We start from the raw sequence: 20,192 nt of genomic DNA on the forward strand, positions 1-20,192 counted from the left end.
CACCCCCCCCCCCACGCCACCGCCACCCACGGGCTAATAGCCCACGTGGTTAGATTTTACACTCCCGTTCAGTTTGTGCTAAAAACTAAACAAGTAAACCCGTAAAAACAAAGTTTTTCACTATAAATCCTTTATATGCGTGGCGGCTAGAGTCCTCTCGTCCTCTGGCTTGAGATGGCTGCCACCTATGGGTCAGATGATTGCATGGCACCATTAAGCAATTGGTAATTACACGTAATATTTTTGTCCTAAAAAGTGTAAAATTTTGGGAAAAAAATTTCACGAAAATTGTCACGCACAACGAGTCTGTGTGCAAAATGTCAGCTCGATTGGATCACGGGAAGTGGGTTAAAAAACGACCGAAAGATTTGCACGGTCCTAAGTAAGCAAGCGAACTTAATATAAAGGATTTAAAAATGATCGCGAATAGCCGAAGCGTGGGGGGGGGGGGGAGGTCTCGAGGTTTGCGTGAAACGAGTGTCATGTGAGAAAATGCCGAATGCGTTCTTGCGTCTTTCGTATCGACACGCGCGCACGCACCGAGCCAACGCTCTGAACACGCGCGCACGCTCGGAGCGTTGATAAACACGAGCGCGGACCCACGGTGGAGAGATGCACCCGGTATACAGAAAGTCGTGGGTTCAATCCCGACACCTGCTGTATATTTGGAGTTAGCGTCTCTATAATACTGGTAGGAACCCACTGGTTCCACCAGCCCACAGGGGATTATTGTGTCTGTCCGTCCGTTGTGCAGGGAGGGGCTGGGTGGGGAGGGGCTGGTCACCCCGTGGTGCCCTTATAAAACTCAACGTTTAACCTACTCACGCCGGCTTGTGCCCGCCCTCAATCGGCCATATTTGCGGAATACACCACGCCGCCGTTGACCCTGGCCATTGACCGAGCAACCCAACGTTCCTACCAGCTCCCTCCGCAGGAATGTGTTTATCATCACGGTGGCTAGGAGATGTTAACTGCCTTGCCTGGTGTACAGGAAGTCGTGGGTTCAATCCCGACCCCGACGCCTGCTGTATATTTGGAGTTTGCGTGCCTCTCTCCCCATGGTTGCGTAGTTTTTTTTCTACGGGTCGTCCGGTTTTTCCCTCCACATTTAGAAAAATGCCTTTCGAGTATTTGGCGGAAAACACGTTCCTTCGGAGTGGGCAGGTAGGAACTTGGTTGGACAGCGGATTCGTGCACGACAGACAAATTATCCCTGGTGGGCAGCGTGGAACCTGTTGTTCCTACCTGTATAAGTGTAGTGTATCGTGTCGTGTGTAGGTGAAACGTTGAGTTTTATAAGGGCACCACGTGGTGACCAGCCCCTCCCCACCAAGCCCCTCCCCTCCGACCCAGCCCCACCCAGCCCGTCCCTCCCCACCCCTCCCACCCCCCACCCTCCCCTCCCCATATGCACGACAGCGTGGAACCTGTTGTTCCTACCTGTATAAATTTCCACGTGATGAGCCACTTTGTTGAGCGATCGTTTGTGGCCAGGTCGCTTCTGAAAACGAGCTACATATATCAGTGGACCTTACCTGGTAAAACAATTAATAGTTTAGTAAAAATACGGCGGGTTTAACGACTCGTAGAATGCTACACGCGGTCTGCTTTCCCCGTTAAGGACTTGAGAAATCGCATGACAAGTCGAAAAATGGTAGGCCACCTCCGCTTAGCGCGGTTGGCCACGTACGGCGCGAAAAAAGTTCAACGAACTTACATGTGAACATTCGCCAAGAGTAAGGGCCATATATTGCCCACGTCAGCGTCCACGACTTGCCAAATTCTAAAATTACATCGCAGACGATTCCATTGCGATTACACATCAGCAGCAGCAGCCATCGCCCCCTACTGGCAGATTAATCGTCTCGGTCACTCTCGGACTCACCACGGTCGCTCATCACCAAGGTTCAACGAAATCCACATTAATCGTTTCACGTAATAACCGTTCGGCTTCGGCAACTGTTGTAAGTACGGTTAGCGAGCGCCTATTAAGGCTAAGAGGGCACGTGCGTGGTGCTTGGGGTGGTTGGGACTAAAACACATTGGGGGAGCACAGGCGGTCCGCATCGGGCCGGTCATCTCGGTCAGTCAACCCACGGCACCTCAAGTCTGTCCCGTGACTGACCTGCCAACAGCGAACCATCGACTCTTCACGTGTCCTCAAAGTGCACCTAGCCTGGCACAAGAGCCACATTGACGTCACGGCCACTTGGTGGCGAACGGCGGTTGTCGATGCTGTTACTCGTGGCGTGGGTGGGTGCCTTGGTCGCAACACATTCCACTCCAACTGGCAGTCACTATCTTCTTGGTTCTTTCGGTAAAGTCACGTAGTAGGGAAATAATACAATAATAAAAATAAAACATAAAATAATAAAAATAAAACATAATAAAATAATTCTCACGACGTTTCGGCCACAACGCAAGCAGCCATCCTCAGGTGGAGAGCAGGTCTGTCGGAAAGACAGCGTCTGAATGTCTTTCCGACAGACCTGTTCTTCACCTGAGGACGGCTGCTTGTGTTGTGGCCGAAACGTTGTGAGAATTGTATTTTATTATGTTTTATATTTTTATTATACTATTTCCCTTCTACGTGACTTTACCGAAAAATAAAACAGTAAAATCACGACGTTTCGGAGGCAACACAAGTCTCCGTCATCAGGTGGGACCGTCACAGCCAGATTTTACTGTTTTATTTGTATTAATTTGAATTTCATTTTTTATCTACGTGAATTTACCGAAAGAACCAAGAAGATGAATCCCTGCAGTCACGAAAGCTTTAAATCGAAATGGCAGTCACCATTTTACACAACCGTTCACCAACAACATCATTCGCAAAGAGACTACGAAATGTAAAACAAATACAACAATAAACCTTGCCGGCATATATTTTAGTTTATTTTAAAAAAAAATTCCTTCTCACAATTTTATTTATCAAATCACGACGTCGTCGCGTCCACGCAAACTGTGAAACCAGCCCGTGCCGAAATGTTGGTTTGATGCCCAAACAGCGTGGCCAATACGAACTCCCAAGATCATCCCCGACTTCAGAAATTCCAGGCGCAAAGTCTTCACAAAGACTCCTCTTGATCTAAAGACCCGTCCTCTCAAAAGTTGAGTCTCTCAAGACACCGACTCCGAAGCCGGGTCTCAACTCAAGACACCGATCTCATGCCTCCTAAGCCCTCAAGTAACTGGATCTTGAAACCCAGTCTCGAGACGCTGGTTCCTGACACCCAATCTCGAGCCACCAGTCTCTCAAGACAACGACCTTGACAAACAAGCTCCAAGACAACGTTGCTCGGACCTGGTCTCTCTCGCTCTCTCTCAAAATAAACGTAGACAACAATAACAACACAAAACCTGGATCAGAGTCATTTGAGACGAAACCAATCCTTCAAAAACAAAAAACGCATCTGAAATTCCCCCTCCCCGTGACCAGCCGTCTACCCCCCCCCCCCGGCCCACCCCCCCCACCACCGTCACCCCTCGCTCATCTCCACATCCTGCACTTTCTCCGTACTCCCATTCTGCTTCTCCGTTTCCGTGGCGGCCTCCCCGTTGTTCCTGGCGCCGCCATCTCCCTCTTTCCGCGTCCCCGCATCTTTCCCAGCGTCTTTCTCCGCGTCCCCCCCCTCCTTCTTCGAGTCTCCCTCTTTCTTGGCGTCCTCCTCCTTCTTGGCGTCTCCCCCCTCCTCTTTCTTGGCGTCCTCCCCCTCCTCCTCCGCGTCCCCCCCACCTCCGTTTCCGCTCTCCGCGGGGGCCGCCGTGTCCATGTCGTCTTGGGCGCTGGCGGAGGCTGCGGGGGTGGTGGCGCTAGCGGCGGCAGCCGCTGAACGGACGGACGGACACGACAGCAAGCGTGCGCGTTAAGAGACAGAGGCGAGACATGGCGGCGGCGCAGAGCACCTGGGTTCAAGCCCTGAACCAGGGCGTCGCGGTGGCTGGTTTAGAGGAGGTCGTGGGTTCGATCCCAACCCCTGATGCTTGCTGCTGTATATTTGGAGTTTGAGTGTCTCTCTCTCTCTCTCATCATCATCACGGTGGCTAGATGTTAACTACCTCGCCTGGTACGCAGGAGGTCGTGGGTTCGATCCAGACCCTGACGCCTGCTGCTGTATATCAGAAGTTTGTGCGTTCTCCCCGGTTTTCCCTCCACATTTAGAAACATGCGTTTAAGAGCATTTGGCTGCTATGAATGTCCACATGATGATAAGCCACTTCGTTGAGCGATCATTTGTGGCCAGGTCGCGTCTGAAAAAGAGCTGCTTAGATATCTCAGTGGGCCTTACCTGGTAAAATAAATACTTTTAGATAAGTTGAGTCTAAATCTTTAACTCGGCAGATTCATAATGGCCGTGTTAATAACACTTGAGTCAGCAACACTAAAACATCATGGGTTCAAGGCCTGGGCGTCTAAATCTGTATCCATGTGGGTTAACAACAGAGGTCGCAACCGGGTACCCGATACCCGTACCCTACCCGATACCCGGCTACCCGTTTGCGACCCTGGTGCGGCCGGGTACGGGTAAGGAATCAAAACCCGTTTGCAACCTCTGGTTAACAATGGCTGTGTCAGAGATACCGAGATTCCGGATTTGAATCTCGATGTTGGTCCTCCAGTGCTTAAAGCAGTCTGACGTCTCATCTCAGTCACCCGTCCCAAACGAGACGGCACAGAAGAGGCAAGATATGAGGAGACAGGACTGATGGAACGTATAAGACTAACAGAACAACACGGCAAGACACACCATGTGAGAAGGAGCGAATGATACGAGAGGATCTTCTTGATTCTTTCGGTAAAGTCACGTAGAAGGGAAATAATAAAATAAAAATAAAACATAATAAATTGATATGCAAATTCCTTTGTCAAGGTGCTCTTCCCCCTTCCAACCCAGCTTAAATATACGCTGCCAAGCTTGGTGGTGTGTCATTCAGATGCTGTCTTTCCAACAGACCTGTTCTTCACCTGAGGACGGCTGCTTGCGTTGTGGCCGAAACGTCGTGAGAATTGTATTTAATGTTTTATTTTTATTATTTTATTATTTCCCTTCTACTTGACTTTACCGAAAGAGCCAAGAAGATGAATCCCTGCAGTCACGAAAGCTTTAAATCGAGATATGAGAGGACTTGACAGTGAAAATGCGACAGGCAGTACGAAAGAGACGGACAAAACGAACAGGACAGTACAAACGAGACAGGGGGGGGGGGGGGGAGGGACAAGACACGAGTGCGGAATAGAACTTAAAGACATCCCAGGCAAAAATAGACATGGCAAGAAAGACAGAACGAGACAGTAGAGAACGAGCCAGGCAGAAGCAACAATAAGGACATTCTCAAATCCAACGGAGGCAGCTCATTGCATGCCAGAAGGGGAGTGAATGTTTACGAGGTTATTTGCGTGTGTGCGTGCGTGCATGTGCGCACGTGTGTGGGCGTACGTGTGTGCGTACATGTATGCGCGTGTGTGTGGACGTGGACTCAGCCTCAAATGAGTACCTGGTGCGGTGTGTAAACATCGCCACTGGGGAGACAAAGGCGGCCGGGCGTGGTGCTGGCCACCCACCCCCCCGTGTACCGTGCCGGCCTTCATAGGTGCTCGCTAACAGCACTTGCCCCTACAGTCTGCGCAGGCTATACAGGGATCTTTGTCTTGTGGGCACGTGTGTGGGCACGCGCGTGCGATAGGGGCAGCACCTGCTGGTTTCTCCTGGCCTGGAATGTGTCCGGCTTGCAGGAGGCTCTTCAGCCTCGTCACCTCCTCGAGAGACGACGCGTTTATTATCGCGGCCTGAGAAGAGACACGCGCGCACGATGACACACAAAGACCCCCCGTGTAGCCTTAACAGACTGTAGGGGCAAGTGCTGTTAGCGAGCACCTATGAAGGCCGGAACGGTACACGAGGGGGTGGGTGGCCATCACCACGCCCGACCGCCTTTGTCTCCCCAGTGGCGATGTTTAGACACCGCACCAGGTACTCATTTGAGGCTGAGTCGACCTAGGGGAGGCCCGGGACCGGTTCAGATTATCGTCACCGGTGTTAGCCGTGAGCGGGAATCGAACCCGGGTCGCCAGGTTCATAGCGCAGCGCGCTAACCGCTACACTACCACACACACACGCACGCACACGCGGTCGATATCTACCACCGTTTCAGTCACTCTCAACACGTGGGTGACCGTGAAGAGGGCCGTCAACATCGGGTTCAAGGTTCGGGACTCGATCCACACACGCCCGCCGCCCTGGTCAGTACTGCACGTGCAGTCACCGCTAAAAAAATATACTCCTGCGCGCCATCTGCGTCACACGCTAGAAGTTTAAAAGATCCCGTGAGCTTAACTAAGAAAAAAAAATATGAGTAGGCTCATTGTGTGCCGGCGTCACGGTCCCACGTTTCGCTACCGTGTCCGTACGTAGAACGTCTTTGGCACCCACTACACGCAGTCAACCGTGCGAATCGGGAGGCAGCTTTATCTATAGTTACACCGCAATTTGCTATAATCGCAACACACTGCGATCGCGAGTAAATCAAGCCCCCCCCCACCCCCCGTGTCCATCGGCTACTTGGACAAAATTGACACGATCCCTCCTGGAAAAGGATCTTGAAGAGTCGGCAAGGCTTCCATGGGTCAACACGCGGAGCAAGAATAGAAAAACTATAGCAGCTCCTTGTAATCTGGCGTAGCATGGCAGTGGGGAGACGTGCCGTGTTTGGCGACACGTGCCGTGTTTGGTGACACGAGGGCACCGGGTGTGTGTCGTCAAGGAGCATAAACCGTGACGGCGGTGTGGTAGTGGTGGCATGGTAGTGTGGTGATGGTGGTGGCGTGGCAGTGTGGTGGCGGTGTAGTGGTAGTGTGGAGTGGTGGTGGAGTGGTGGTGGTGGCGGTGTGGTGGTGTGGCAGGGTGGAAGCGTGGTGGCATAGTGTTATGGTGGCATGGCGGCGTTGCAGTGTGGTAGCATAGTGGCGTGGTAGTGAGGTAGTGGGGTGGTGTGGCGTGGCAGTGTGGTGGTGTGGCATTGTGGTGCTGTGGCAGTGACGCAGTGTGGCCGTGTGGATGTGTGGCAGGAAGGCGGTGTGGTGGTGGCGTGGTGGCATGGTAGTGTGGTGGCGGTGTGGTAGCGGTGTCGCATTGTGGTGGTGTGGCAGTGACGCAGTGTGGCCGTGTGGATGTGTGGCAGCAAGGCGGTGTGGTGGTGTAACAGGGTGGCCGTGTGGATGTGTGGCATTAAGGCGGTGGGTGTGGTGGTGTAACAGGGTGACCGTGTGAATGTGTGGCAGTAAGGCGGTGGGTGTGGTGGTGTAACAGGGTGACCGTGTGGATGTGTGGCAGTAAGGCGGTGGGTGTGGTGGTGTAACAGTGTGGCCGTGTGGATGTGTGGCAGTAAGGCGGTGGGTGTGGTGGTGTAACAGTGTGACCGTGTGGATGTGTGGCAGTAAGGCGGTGGGTGTGGTGGTGTAACAGGGTGGCCGTGTGAATGTGTGGCAGTAAGGCGGTGGGTGTGGTGGTGTAACAGGGTGACCGTGTGGATGTGTGGCAGTAAGGCGGTGTGGTGGTGTAACAGGGTGACCGTGTGGATGTATGGCAGTAAGGCGGTCGGTGTGGTGGTGTAACAGGGTGGTGGTGTAACAGGGTGGCAGCGTGGTGGTGTGGCTTAGCGGCCGGTCATGTGGCTTAGTGGCATGGTTGCACGACAGGGCGTCAGTGCGGTAGTTTGTGCCGGTGATCCAGCACTGCAGGGGCGAGGGGGCAGGTGGACCACACAACTTTGCGAACAATCCCAAAACCACCGGGACTGCGCGTTGCCCAGGAGATGGCAGCACAGCAAGCGCACATGCGTGTGAACACGCATGTGCGGACCGCCGAGTGTTTTCCTTCTCATTTTTCACGGTGGGCAAGTCTCCGGATACTCTGGTCATCACCGGCACAAAGCGCGACTCCACCGCCGACAACGACTTGACCCCAAACATTCCCAGCGCGGGAGCCTCCGGCGCTTGGCGACCCTCGCCCCGGACAAACGAGAGACGTCGCGACAACTGCACAACACGGCCGCCGCCGCCCACCTTGATCGCCTCCATCTCAGCCGGCGTGGGTCCCGCCTTCTTCTTCTCAATCACCAACCCGGCACCCGGAGTGAAGCTTTGGGGCGAGGAGACACACGGGGGGGAGACACACGGGGGAGAGACACACGGGGGGGAGACACACGGGGGGAGACACACGGGGGAGAGACACACGGGGGAGAGACACACGGGGGAGAGACACACGGGGGGGGGAGACACACGGGGGGAGGGAGACACACGGGGGGAGGGAGACACACGGGGGGGGGAGACACACGGGGGGGGAGACACACGGGGGGGAGACACACGGGGGGAGGGAGACACACGGGGGGAGGGAGACACACGGGGGGGAGACACACGGGGGGGAGACACACGGGGGGGAGACACACGGGGGGAGACACACGGGGGGGAGACACACGGGGGGGAGACACACGGGGGGGGAGACACACGGGGGGGAGACACACGGGGGGGAGACACACGGGGGGGAGACACACGGGGGGGAGACACACGGGGGGGGAGACACACGGGGGGGAGACACACGGGGGGGAGACACACGGGGGGGAGACACACGGGGGGGAGACACACGGGGGGGAGACACACGGGGGGGAGACACACGGGGGGGAGACACACGGGGGGGAGACACACGGGGGGGAGACACGGGGGGAGAGACACGCGGGGGAGAGACACACGGGGGAGACACCGGAAAATACGGTAGGACACGGGGAGATGTGCGGACATACGGGGAGACACATTGACACACAGAGAGACAGGGAGAGATATGGGGAGACACAGGGACACACCAGAAAACATGGTAGAACACGAGGACACAGAGAGATGTGTGGACACATTTTGGAGATGTGTAGACACACAGGGAGACACGCAGACACACACGGAGACAGAGAGAAATGAGGAGAGACATGGGGATACAAGAGGATACACGGACAAGGGGACAACAGAGGAAGAGGTGTGGACACGCAAGGAGATAACGAGACATGGGGACATCCAAGGAGGCACAAGGACAAACAAAGACACACACGCAGACATTCAAGGGAGCATGGAGAGGCATGCGCACGAACAACAACAAAAAAACTAATTAGTCAACACTTTAGTGTCAGCAGCTTTCCAGCTCGAGGCAATGACCACGTGTAGCATCTGTTCATAGCTGTTTAATATCCGAGCGAAACTTTATTATCCAAATCCGCTGTGGTTAATTTGTGGTTCAGAAAGGAGGGGGGGGGGCGGTTCCCAGCTTTGTAACATGTGACAACTTTTTCAGGACCAGTCTTAAGATGAAGCCAACACAGCAACTGTCCTCGTAAATGTTTTAACGACGCCAAATTCAGAAGCCTTGTCCCTAGCACTATGATCCTGAAACCTGGTTTTACGGAATCAATTCTCAATCAAGACTCGGATTCTCAAACCCGAGCTCCTTGAATCAAATCTCAAATCGAGAATCCGATCATTAAACTGGGTTTCAAGACGTTGATCCTGACACACAGTTTTCTGAAGCTACATTTCAAGACACCGGATCCTCAAAAGCTGGCCCCCTTCTGGGGCCCGAGACACTTAATCGAGACTCCGATCCTGAAAACCAGGTCCCCAAGAACGCCGATCTTGAAAAAGCGGACAAAGCTTTAAGGTGCAAGCAGCCCAACCCGTCACGGAGCGGATGTACGAAATCCCATTCACCGCAGCGTGATGCATCATCGTGCCAAAACCTCGGTGGCTAAATAAAGTTTCGCTTCCGCATCGCACTGTGGTAATTGTGTAGTGTCTGTTTTTATGTTTAATGTCCGATCGTGGCGGGCTGTGGCAAGGCGCGGAAGGGCAAGCGAAACTAAACCAGAAAACTTTAGAAAGTTAAACACGCGCAGCCCAATCTGCAATTCTCCCCCGCCGCTCTGATAAAATTTTACCCGACGATTTCGACGGCCAATCGGATTGCTTCGAAATGACGTCGCGCCCCGTTGCTTGGAGCAATCTAGCGCAACCGCGGGGCCGCCGCTCCTGCGCGCTCGGTAACGAGCGGTTACGCCGCGTGCCGAACGTCCGATGTAGATTCGTACATTTTGGCCCCTTTGCAGAGGTCGCAACCGGGTACCCGATACCCGTACCCTACCCGATACCCGGCTACCCATACCTGGCCGGGTACGGGTAGCCGTTTGCGACCCTGGTGCGGCCGGGTACGGGTAGTTCGTGAGTCACTGGTGAGTAAGTGTTTGTCACTCATTTCGGGTAGGGTACGGGTAGGGAACGGGAACCCGTACCCGGCCGGGTACGAGTACCCATTTGCGACCCTGGTGCGGCCGGTTACGGGTACGGGTAAAGAATCAAAACCCGTTTGCGACCTCTGCCCCTTTGTAGGTCGAGATCGGAAAATTCAGCCTCGTTTATGCGCAACGGACTGGCGCCTGCAACCGACCGAAGGATCTACCCGGCGGTGATTTTGTTGGCTCCGACAAAGCCCATCTCTGTGTCAACTATCACGTGTGTTCCACTTGCCCCTCTCACCAGCCACGGCCCAACCACGGCCATCGCAAGCTTCCCATTACCAGCGCCACCTTTCCTAAAATGAACTTGAACTTTTGATGGATTTGGCGGCAATCACGTTCCAGTCGTGTTGCCGTTGTGGGGGGCCAAAAATTGTCACGGCGCAGGAGGTAATTTCTGCGCGTAACCCTCGAAAGAGAATCGGAGCCACCACCTTACATCAGGGGAGCTTTCGTGGGAAGATGACGTCGCAGAAATACTTCAAGCTGCCTCTCCGATCCACACTAGAGGCGCCCGTTACCTTCTCAGATGCCCCGCTACGCAAGAATCGAAACCCCGGTTTTAGTCGGACTTTGCCGAAACCCGGCAACCTCCGACGAACGATCCGCGGCACGGTGGCTAAAGGTGGCACGGATTGTGGGGCGCGGCCTGACGATGGTCGACAGTCAATGCATCTTACGTCTTTGCCGTGTTCACTCCTTCCTTAGTGGAGAGAAGAACGGATTTCTTTCCCTTAAACAACCTCTCAGCCTCCTGTCTCTCCTGTGGCTCGGGGCCACAGCGCACACACAAAACACGCACGCACATGAACACAAACGCACACGAACACACACGCGTGCACCATCACAGTCGTTTCAAAGTCGAGTGGTTTCCTGCTCGAATCGAGCAAAATACGGAGTTCTCGTCGCCCATTAAACACAAAAACACGAACAATCGCGCGCACGGATTCTGTAAACGCTTTCGCACGCGTGTTTTGTTTGTCACCAGAAGCATCATCGACGGATGCGATACATTTCAAGCTGCACGAAACATCATATACAAGTGTCAGCAACAACGACATCGTTGCGCGAAATCAGGTCATCATCTTGACCGGCCACGTACAAATAAATATTCTGATCCCGATTCCTCTTCGACGCTGGTCGCAAATCGCCAAAGTTGTGGGCAACCCTTTTTTCCAGTTGCCTCTAGGAGGCAACTTTCACGCTCAAGTTGAATTCGTATCGAATCTTCACGAGCGTTACCACATTCCATCGTCTAATCTACACCGTCTCGTACGTGTCGTGTGTCTTGATTGTACCGTCCCGTTTCATTCTGACCTTCTTGTGTCTTGCGTGTCTGTCTCGACTGTATTAATCATAATCGCGTCAACTTGATGTGCCGTCAGTGTCCGCTCGACTCAAGGAGGCATCAGAGTTGACCACAGTGGAGCGGAAGGGGCAGCAGCAGCCAGGCAGTGAGTCGGTGCCAAATCCCCTCCCCACCCAAGCTCTGTGGCTCTCTATATATTAAGATGTTATCGGCCAATTAGTGAACGTTTACATTGTCGCTCACATTTGTATTCATATTCTTGGTTCTTTCGGTAAAGTCACGTAGAAGGGAAACAATAAAATAATAAAAAAATTGAAAACAATTAAATTATCACGACGTTTCGACTGTAACACAAGCAATCATCTTCAGGTGTGAAATCCACAGCAAGAATTTTCTTGCAAGAAAATATATAAATGTGTCGTGTTCTTGCAAGCAAATTCTTGCTGTGGATTTCACACCTGATGACGATTGCTTGTGTTGCAGTCGAAACGTCGTGAGAATTTTTATTGTTTTATATTTTTATTATTTCCCTTCTACGTGACTTTACCGAAAGAACCAAGAATATGAATCCCTGCAGTCACGATGCTTTTAACAGCATTGTCACCCGGGTCTGTATAGTCTCGTTTGCATCCTCCATCCCGTCTGGATCGCAACGGCCTATTGTCTCGCATGTTCCGTCATATTAATTCCGTTTCATACGCTCCACGAATCTGAATGCGATACGGGGCATGTCATCCTCACTCAAAAAGTATGGATCCTTGCAGTCATGAAAACTTCTAATCTAGAATCATGTCATCCTCACTCAAAAAGTATGGATCCTTGCAGTCATGAAAACTTCTAATCTAGAATCATGTCATCCTCACTCAAAAAGTATGGATCCTTGCGGTCATGAAAACTTCTAATCTAGAATCATGTCATCCTCACTCAAAAAGTATGGATCCTTGCGGTCATGAAAACTTCTAATCTAGAATCATGTCATCCTCACTCAAAAAGTATGGATCCTTGCAGTCATGAAAACTTCTAATCTAGAATCATGTCATCCTCACTCAAAAAGTATGGATCCTTGCAGTCGTGAAAACTTCAAATCTAGAATCATGTCATCGTCACTCAAAAAGTATGGATCCTTGCGGTCATGAAAACTTCTAATCTAGAATCATGTCATCCTCACTCAAAAAGTATGGATCCTTGCGGTCATGAAAACTTCTAATCTAGAATCATGTCATCCTCACTCAAAAAGTATGGATCCTTGCGGTCATGAAAACTTCTAATCTAGAATCATGTCATCCTCACTCAAAAAGTATGGATCCTTGCAGTCATGAAAACTTCTAATCTAGAATCATGTCATCCTCACTCAAAAAGTATGGATCCTTGCAGTCATGAAAACTTCTAATCTAGAATCATGTCATCCTCACTCAAAAAGTATGAATCCTTGCAGTCATGAAAACTTCTAATCTAGAATCATGTCATCCTCGTCATTAACATAATCTTCAACAGCCATGATCAATCCACTGCTGGAGGGAAGCCACCGCCCCCAGGCCTAACGCCAATCTATCACGGCCCTGTGACCGCAACAATCCACCGAGCGACTAAGAAAAGGTGAGGCACAGGCAACGTGGAACCACTCCAACTCACCTTGAGTTTCACCTTCTGGAAGTCGAGGACCCGGACCTGCGGGAGTTTGTAGACGGTGTAGAGGCGGTAATTTTTCTTGGTCGTCACGGGATTCCTGAGCAGACTGAATGAACAAAGCCGCCGTGATTCCCACACGCACGCGCTTACAATGCCACTGCATATCCCCTCCCTTTGATGCTGCTAATCCTGGATAATGCACGGGCATAAGTAGTACTAATCACATACCTGCATTTCCCATAAATATGCTGAATTCCTCTTGATATGCAAATTCCTTTGTCAAGGCGCTCTTCCCCCTCCAACCCAGCTTAAATATACGCTGCCAAGCCTGGTGGTGTTTCATTCAGACGCTGTCTTTCTGACAGACCTGTTCTTCACCTGAGGACGGCTGCTTGCATTGTGGCCGAAACGTCGTGAGAAATATTTTATTATGTTTTATTTTTTATTAGTTTATTATTTCCATTCTACGTGACTTTACCGAAAGAACCAAGAAGATGAATGCCACTGCAGGACGCGTGTACGTGTGTGCGCTGAAACTTCTTTCGCACCGTACACAGCCGACCGTGCTAATCGGAGGTGCACGTTGACGCGTCGCATCTACAATCGACCACGTCTCGCGACGCTGTTTTATTTTAACATGCTAGAATTTCCGCTGCCTGTGGCCGCCTTATTCTAGCTCCCGCGGATGGCTTTCGGCGCCTCGCCCCTACCCATGTCCTCTTCTGTATGCCTACAAAACACTTGCTTTTGGGGGAGGGGAGTGATATTTTTTTGGGTGGAGGGTCAACAATTGTTGATCACCTGTTGGATGAAGTTTTGACCCATCTCATCTAGGGGGGGTCCACTTTCTATAACTGTTCAATTCAGGCCTTCTGAAAGGCTCTTATCGCTTAGCTGACGGGCAAACGGAAAGCCGGGCTTTGATAATGGAAATGCTCAATAAATGGAGAATTGCGTATTTCAAGATAATGTACGGAACCATTGACAAAACACGAATTTGATTGATCATATTGGTTCAGAGGCCTCTTATAATTCAGTTGACGGACAATCGAAACGCCGGGCTTTTACAATAGATACAAAGAGGCAGTCGGTCATAGGCCGAGGGACAGAGGATGATATTGAGCCTGGACTTTAAAATCAGAATCTTTAATTAGACTGGAGGAATCCGATGAGCGATGAAGATGTCCAGTAGGGGCAGGTCAGCTAGTTGCATAAACAAACGATATAAGAACAAGAAAGAAAGAAAAGGTAAGCCAGTCGACATTAAATAAATGTAAATAAAGTACCGAAGTACAAATTGAACAAGTACACAAATTCCTGCCGATTTGTCAACACCAAATGCAAGCTTGGGACAAAGCAGCAAAGCAACGACGACTTCAATAGGCAGGGAGTTGGCGGGGGGGGGGCGGAAGGGCCGAAGGCTCGCAGCTAACACGAGGCCACGGAGCGGAGTACGCACCTGAGGAAGCGTAACGACTTGAGGGAGGACAGAGGGTCCAGTTCCGTCTGAGAATATTCGAGAGGAAACAAAAATGCATGGCGACCCATATGTTAAGTTTGCTGACAAATTATCGAATTAATGACTTGTAGTTCCCTCCCCCCTCCCCACCATGTACATTAAAGGGAACGTTGGGGGGCGTTCTCCACAGAGGAACAGAAGATTATAGAGACGGAAGACACTCAGATTCATCAAAATCATCTTCCAGAATGCATCTCTCCACATTATCAGCTTCCGGAAGACGGCTTTGACATCGCAATACGTGATATTCCAGGAGACACGGTTTAACTTGGCCAGTCCCAATAATCTTCCACAAGACATCTTTCCCCATTTTCAAGTACCATGTTCATCATCATCTTTTGGAATGCAGCTCTACGTGGTACTGTATTTTACTGGTAGGAATCTCCTGGTTACACCAGCCCACAAGGGATTATTGTGTCTGTCGTGCAGGGAGGGGCTGGGTGGGGAGGGGCTGGGTGGGGAGGGGAGGGTGGGGAGTGGTGGGGCTGGGTGGGGAGGGGCTGGTCACCCCGTGGTGCCCTTATAAAACTCAACGTTTAACCTACTCACGCCGGCTTGTGCCCGCCCTCACAGTCGGGCATATTTGCGGAATACACTACGTCGCCGTTGACCCTGACCATTGACCGAGCAACCCAACGTTCCTACCAGCTCCCTCCGCAGGAATGTGTTACACCATTTTCTCAGTTGTTCACTCTATATTTCACGAATCTCTATTATATGTTTGTTTAATGACACAAACATTTGGGCTGCGTCCGATTTGTCGGAACATCTCACAACCTTGGAGAATACGGTAAGAGGTAAAAGGTACTCTCGTTTCAAACGGAGTTGCACGCCAAGTCCCGGAGTGGGGTCAGATATCGTTCGCCACAGAGGCTGAAAAGTCATGGCCGGGAATCAAACTCCGGTTGCATAAACAAGACTGCAGCGTGCCAACCAGTGCCCCCACCTCACCGACCCCCGCGGTGAAAATATGTCAAGCAACTCCCACAATCATCACTCCGTGGTGGGAGGCCTCGGGTGAAAGGTTAGGGGTCAGGGGTTGGGGTCAAAACCGTCGTGGATAAACGTGGGTTTAATGGATGGCATCTCACCAGCTCCTGTAGGTTGTTGTTTGTAAGGATGAGCTCGTTGAGGCTTGGCAGACTCTGATCCAGGCTCTCAGAAAAACGGCTGCACGCGCAGACAGAGAAGAAACAGACAAACACACGGGGGGAGAAACAGATCCACCGTTAAGCCCTTTATAAGACTGTTCAGGCAAGTGCTATTGCCATGCGGTTACAATAACAATCAGGAATTTCAAAAAGCATAATTCAATCAAACAACAACGCTGCACAATCGGAAAACATGGGAGGTGCAGGTACATTTAGATGTTTCAAAGCCAATTAATGAGTGTTCATACAAGTGCGAGAAATCCTGAACGCCAGGAGAAAACCCCACACATGTGAAGAGCAATACTCTTATCTCACACAGAAGGAACAGACGGAGAATAATAATAATCCACACTCGGCTGTACCGCCCTCTCCTGGCGAGCCAGGGTATTTCACCTCGACACCCACGAGAATGGAAGTTTCTACAGGTAGGAACAATGCTCCACACTGCCCACCAGGGATTTTTTGTCTGTCTGTCGTGCATAAATATATATAATATACAGCTCTTTGATTGGTGGAGACCTACTGCCGGGTAAGGAGAGGGGAGGGGCCTAAGGGAGGAGGGTGAGGGGAGGGGCCTAAGGATATGGGGGGGGGTCAGGGGAGGGGCCTGAGGGAGGGGGGGGGGTCAGGGGAGGGGCCTGAGGGAGGGGGGGTCAGGGGAGGGGCCTAAGCGAGGGGGCGGGGCCAATAGTTAAGGGGGCTGGCTACCTGGCTGGCTGCCTGTGCTACCTCAAGTCAAGTTATCTTTTATACAGGTAGGAACAACAGGTTCCACACTGCCCACCAGGGATTATTTGTCTGTCTGTCGTGCACGAATGCGCTGTCCAACCAAGTTCCTACCTGCCCACTCCGAAGGAACGTGTTCAATATTCGTGTGACCCACCAACAATCATCTCGTCATTGCCGGGTTACAGGTACTCATCGTGGTGACGTAGTCAGCATCACACGCAGCCTTCCCTGTTTCCCCGAGTGCTGACGCTGTGTGCATCTGGTACTTGTTTGAGAACGATTCGGTTTCGGGAAGGGCCAGGAACTAATTGTTCGCACGCTACTTGCCACTGACGTTGGTCATGGCATGGAATCAAACGTCTTTATTTTCATATCAGTATGTGTGTGTATCTGTGAATCTGTGCGTGCGTAGTTATCTGTAGTTGTGTGTATCTGTGTGTGTATGTATCTGTAGCTGTGTGTGTATTTATCTGTAGTTGTGTGTATTGGTGTGTGTATGTATCTGTATCTGTGTGTGTATGTATCTGTATCTGTGTGTGTATGGATCTGTATCTGTGTGTATTTATCTGTAGTTGTGTGTATCGGTGTGTGTATGTATCGGTGTGTGTATCTGTAGCGGTATGTATCTCTGTGTATTTATCTGTATCTGTGTGTATTTATCTGTAGCGGTGTGTATCTCTGTGTGTATGTATCTCTGTGTGTATGTATCTCTGTGTGTATGTATCTGTGTGTGTATGTGTCTGTATCTGTGTGTGTATGTGTCTGTATCTGTGTGTGTATGTATCTGTAGCTGTGTGTGTATTTATCTGTAGCTGTGTGTGTATGTGTCTGTAGCGGTGTGTGTATGTATCTGTATCTGTGTGTGTATGTATCTGTATCTGTGTGTGTATGTATCTGTAGCTGTGTATTTATCTGTAGCGGTGCATATCTGTGTATTTATCTGTAGCGGTATGTATCTGTATCTGTGTGTGTATTTATCTGTAGCGGTGTGTGTATCAGTGTGTGTATGTATCTGTATTTATCTGTAGCTGTGTGTATCAGTGTAAGTGTGTGTGGGGTCCCTACCACACACGGTTGTTGTTAATGATAAGTGACTTGAGCCTCCTGAGCAGAGGGAATCCGTCGATCTTGCGGATCTCATTGTCCGAGAGGTCGATGGTGTCGAACTGATCCAGAGTCGCTCCAAGGTTTTCGATCACCGGGATCTTATAGCCTAGGGGTCAAGGGTTAGCACCTTCAGCATCAATATTACACAACCCTCCTCACCACAACACCACCGCCACCATCATCACTGCAATAATTATTAGGCATCATTGCTATCAACAGAGTAACCGAATTCACTTTGATCACCCTTCTCACCACAACCACTTTTATCACCATCATAATTACATTCATCAGCATCACAATCGCCACAATTCTCACCACCAACTTTTCACTATTACCGCCATCAGTACTGCATAATAAGCACCTTACAAATAATCGCCTTCGTAAATAACATCGTGTTATTATTACCGCCAACACAAGCAATGTCACACCACGTTAACGTCACCAATAACCATCTCATTACCGGCATTGCCTCAAATTAATCCCTCCCTTTTCAGTAACGCCAAAGTGCGGCCAACCTACACACCTGGGGCGAACGTGACCGTGCCACACTGTGGATGCGGCAAGCGACAATGTGGCACACTGCCTATCAGTGCTCCCCCCCCGGGACTGGACACAAGACGGTGGTATTTGGCCTACTTTTCCACGCTGGTCAAGTCTTGGAAGCGGTGGGAATACCCACACTCTGCCCGAACGTATGGCACCTTCCAATCGACAAACTGTCCAGCACCAATTTCCACTCCCTGGGTCGACAAAGAGTCGGGAGGGGGTGATTTAAGGAACGCGTGATGATGATGATGAGAGAGAGAGACACGCAAACTCCAAATATACAGCAGCAGTCGTCAGGGTTGGGATCGAACTCACGACCTCCTGCACACCAGGCGAGGTAGTTAACATCTCCTAGCCACCGTGATGATGATGAGAGAGAGAGACACGCAAACTCCAAATATACAGCAGCAGGCGTCAGGGTCGGGATCGAACCCACGACTTCCTGTACACCAGGCGAGGTAGTTAACATCTCCTAGCCGCCGTGATGATGATGAGAGACACGCAAACTCCAAATATACAGCAGCAGGCGTCAGGGTCGGGATCGAACCCACGACTTCCTGTAGACCAGGCGAGGTAGTTAACATCTCCTAGCCGCCGTGATGATGATGAGAGACACGCAAACTCCAAATATACAGCAGCAGGCGTCAGGGTGGGGATCGAACTCACGACCTCCTGCACACCAGGCGAGGTAGTTAACATCTCATAGCTACCGTGATAATGATGAGAGAGACACGCAAACTCCAAATATACAGCAGTGGTCAGGGTGGGGATCGAACCCACGACCTCCTGCACACCAGGCGAGGTAGTTAACATCTCCTAGCCACCGTGATGATGATGAGAGAGACACGCAAACTCCAAATATACAGCAGCAGGCGTCAGGGTGGGGATCGAACCCACGACCTCCTGCACACCAGGCGAGGTAGTTAACATCTCCTAGCCACCGTGATGATGATGAGAGAGACACGCAAACTCCAAATATACAGCAGCAGGCGTCAGGGTGGGGATCGAACCCACGACATCCTGCACACCAGGCGAGGTAGTCAACATCTCATAGCCACCGTGGCGTTCTGGACTATCCCGTTTGATACTCGCTCAACATCAGTGGCCATCGATGAACTCGGGCAAGTTCGATTCCCGAATAAGGCGAACATCGGTGGCGAGAGAGATAATCTGTTGAGTCTTGGCCACCGCCTCCACCGAAACCGTGGCGACCAGCGCGGTGAAGTATGTGAACCTCCCCCACCACCACCACCACCACTATCGACACGGCCGGCGTTTCATCCAGCAGTGGATTACCAACACCACACAGCCGTCTACGATTGCCAAGTGAAACTTCCACGTGGCCGAGAACCCGCGAACGCACGAAAACGCTCACGCCACTGCGAGCGGCTACTTTAAACAAAAAATCAACCCCCGAAACAATTGCACACTTTAAAAACAACAGCACCCCTCCTCCACAACGTTATTCTATCGAAAAAAAACACTTCAAAGCCGCACTTTTCTTTAACAAACACAAAATTAATGTTAAAAACTGCGGGCCTTGGCTTTCGCGAGAAGCCTGCCGTCGCCTAGCCGCCCTCCCCGCCGCCGTCACCTCTGAGGTCCAGTTCCCGGTCGCGCACGGGGTTCGTGAACTGCGCCGCCTGCTCGATCAGCTCCGCCGTGAGCTTCACCATCGCGAGGTGGTTTCTTTAGAGCGCTCTGACTGACGCCGACCACGACGATTCGGGTGGTTTTCGTGTCGGAAAAGTGCGAGAGGCCTTTCAATTCGATGGCGCGCAGCGTGGGCCCAAGTCTCGCGAGACTCCCGTTGCGGTCTTCCGGTCGTTTTTTTTATTTATACCGGTAGACCGCTTACTCGTCTTCCGGAAGAGGA

General features: G+C 51.3%; 1 protein-coding gene across 2 annotated transcripts in view; it reads right to left on the minus strand.

Moving 5' to 3' along the window:
• Nucleotides 1-2,873: 2,873 nt before the first annotated feature.
• SNRPA1 (small nuclear ribonucleoprotein polypeptide A') overlaps nt 2,874-20,192 on the minus strand; it is an 840,838-nt gene continuing 823,519 nt past the window's right edge. The window contains exons 1-9 of one of the 2 annotated variants that reach the window (XM_061568658.1): nt 19,911-20,134; nt 17,729-17,876; nt 15,875-15,953; nt 14,724-14,770; nt 13,268-13,370; nt 11,007-11,089; nt 8,063-8,138; nt 5,695-5,788; nt 2,874-3,829 (exon numbers count right to left, since the gene is read on the minus strand). In XM_061568658.1, coding sequence (XP_061424642.1) covers nt 3,480-3,829; nt 5,695-5,788; nt 8,063-8,138; nt 11,007-11,089; nt 13,268-13,370; nt 14,724-14,770; nt 15,875-15,953; nt 17,729-17,876; nt 19,911-19,992 — 1,062 coding nt within the window. In that variant the 5' untranslated portion in view covers nt 19,993-20,134 and the 3' untranslated portion in view covers nt 2,874-3,479. Of the gene's footprint in view, nt 3,830-5,694; nt 5,789-8,062; nt 8,139-11,006; nt 11,090-13,267; nt 13,371-14,723; nt 14,771-15,874; nt 15,954-17,728; nt 17,877-19,910; nt 20,135-20,192 lie in introns of those variants that run through there. The other variant, XM_061568577.1, reaches the window with a different exon arrangement.

Source organism: Lethenteron reissneri, chromosome 1 (assembly GCF_015708825.2).
Source record: "Lethenteron reissneri isolate LAM-NWPU_2019-01 chromosome 1, ASM1570882v1, whole genome shotgun sequence".
In the NCBI taxonomy this organism is placed as follows: domain Eukaryota; kingdom Metazoa; phylum Chordata; class Hyperoartia; order Petromyzontiformes; family Petromyzontidae; genus Lethenteron; species Lethenteron reissneri.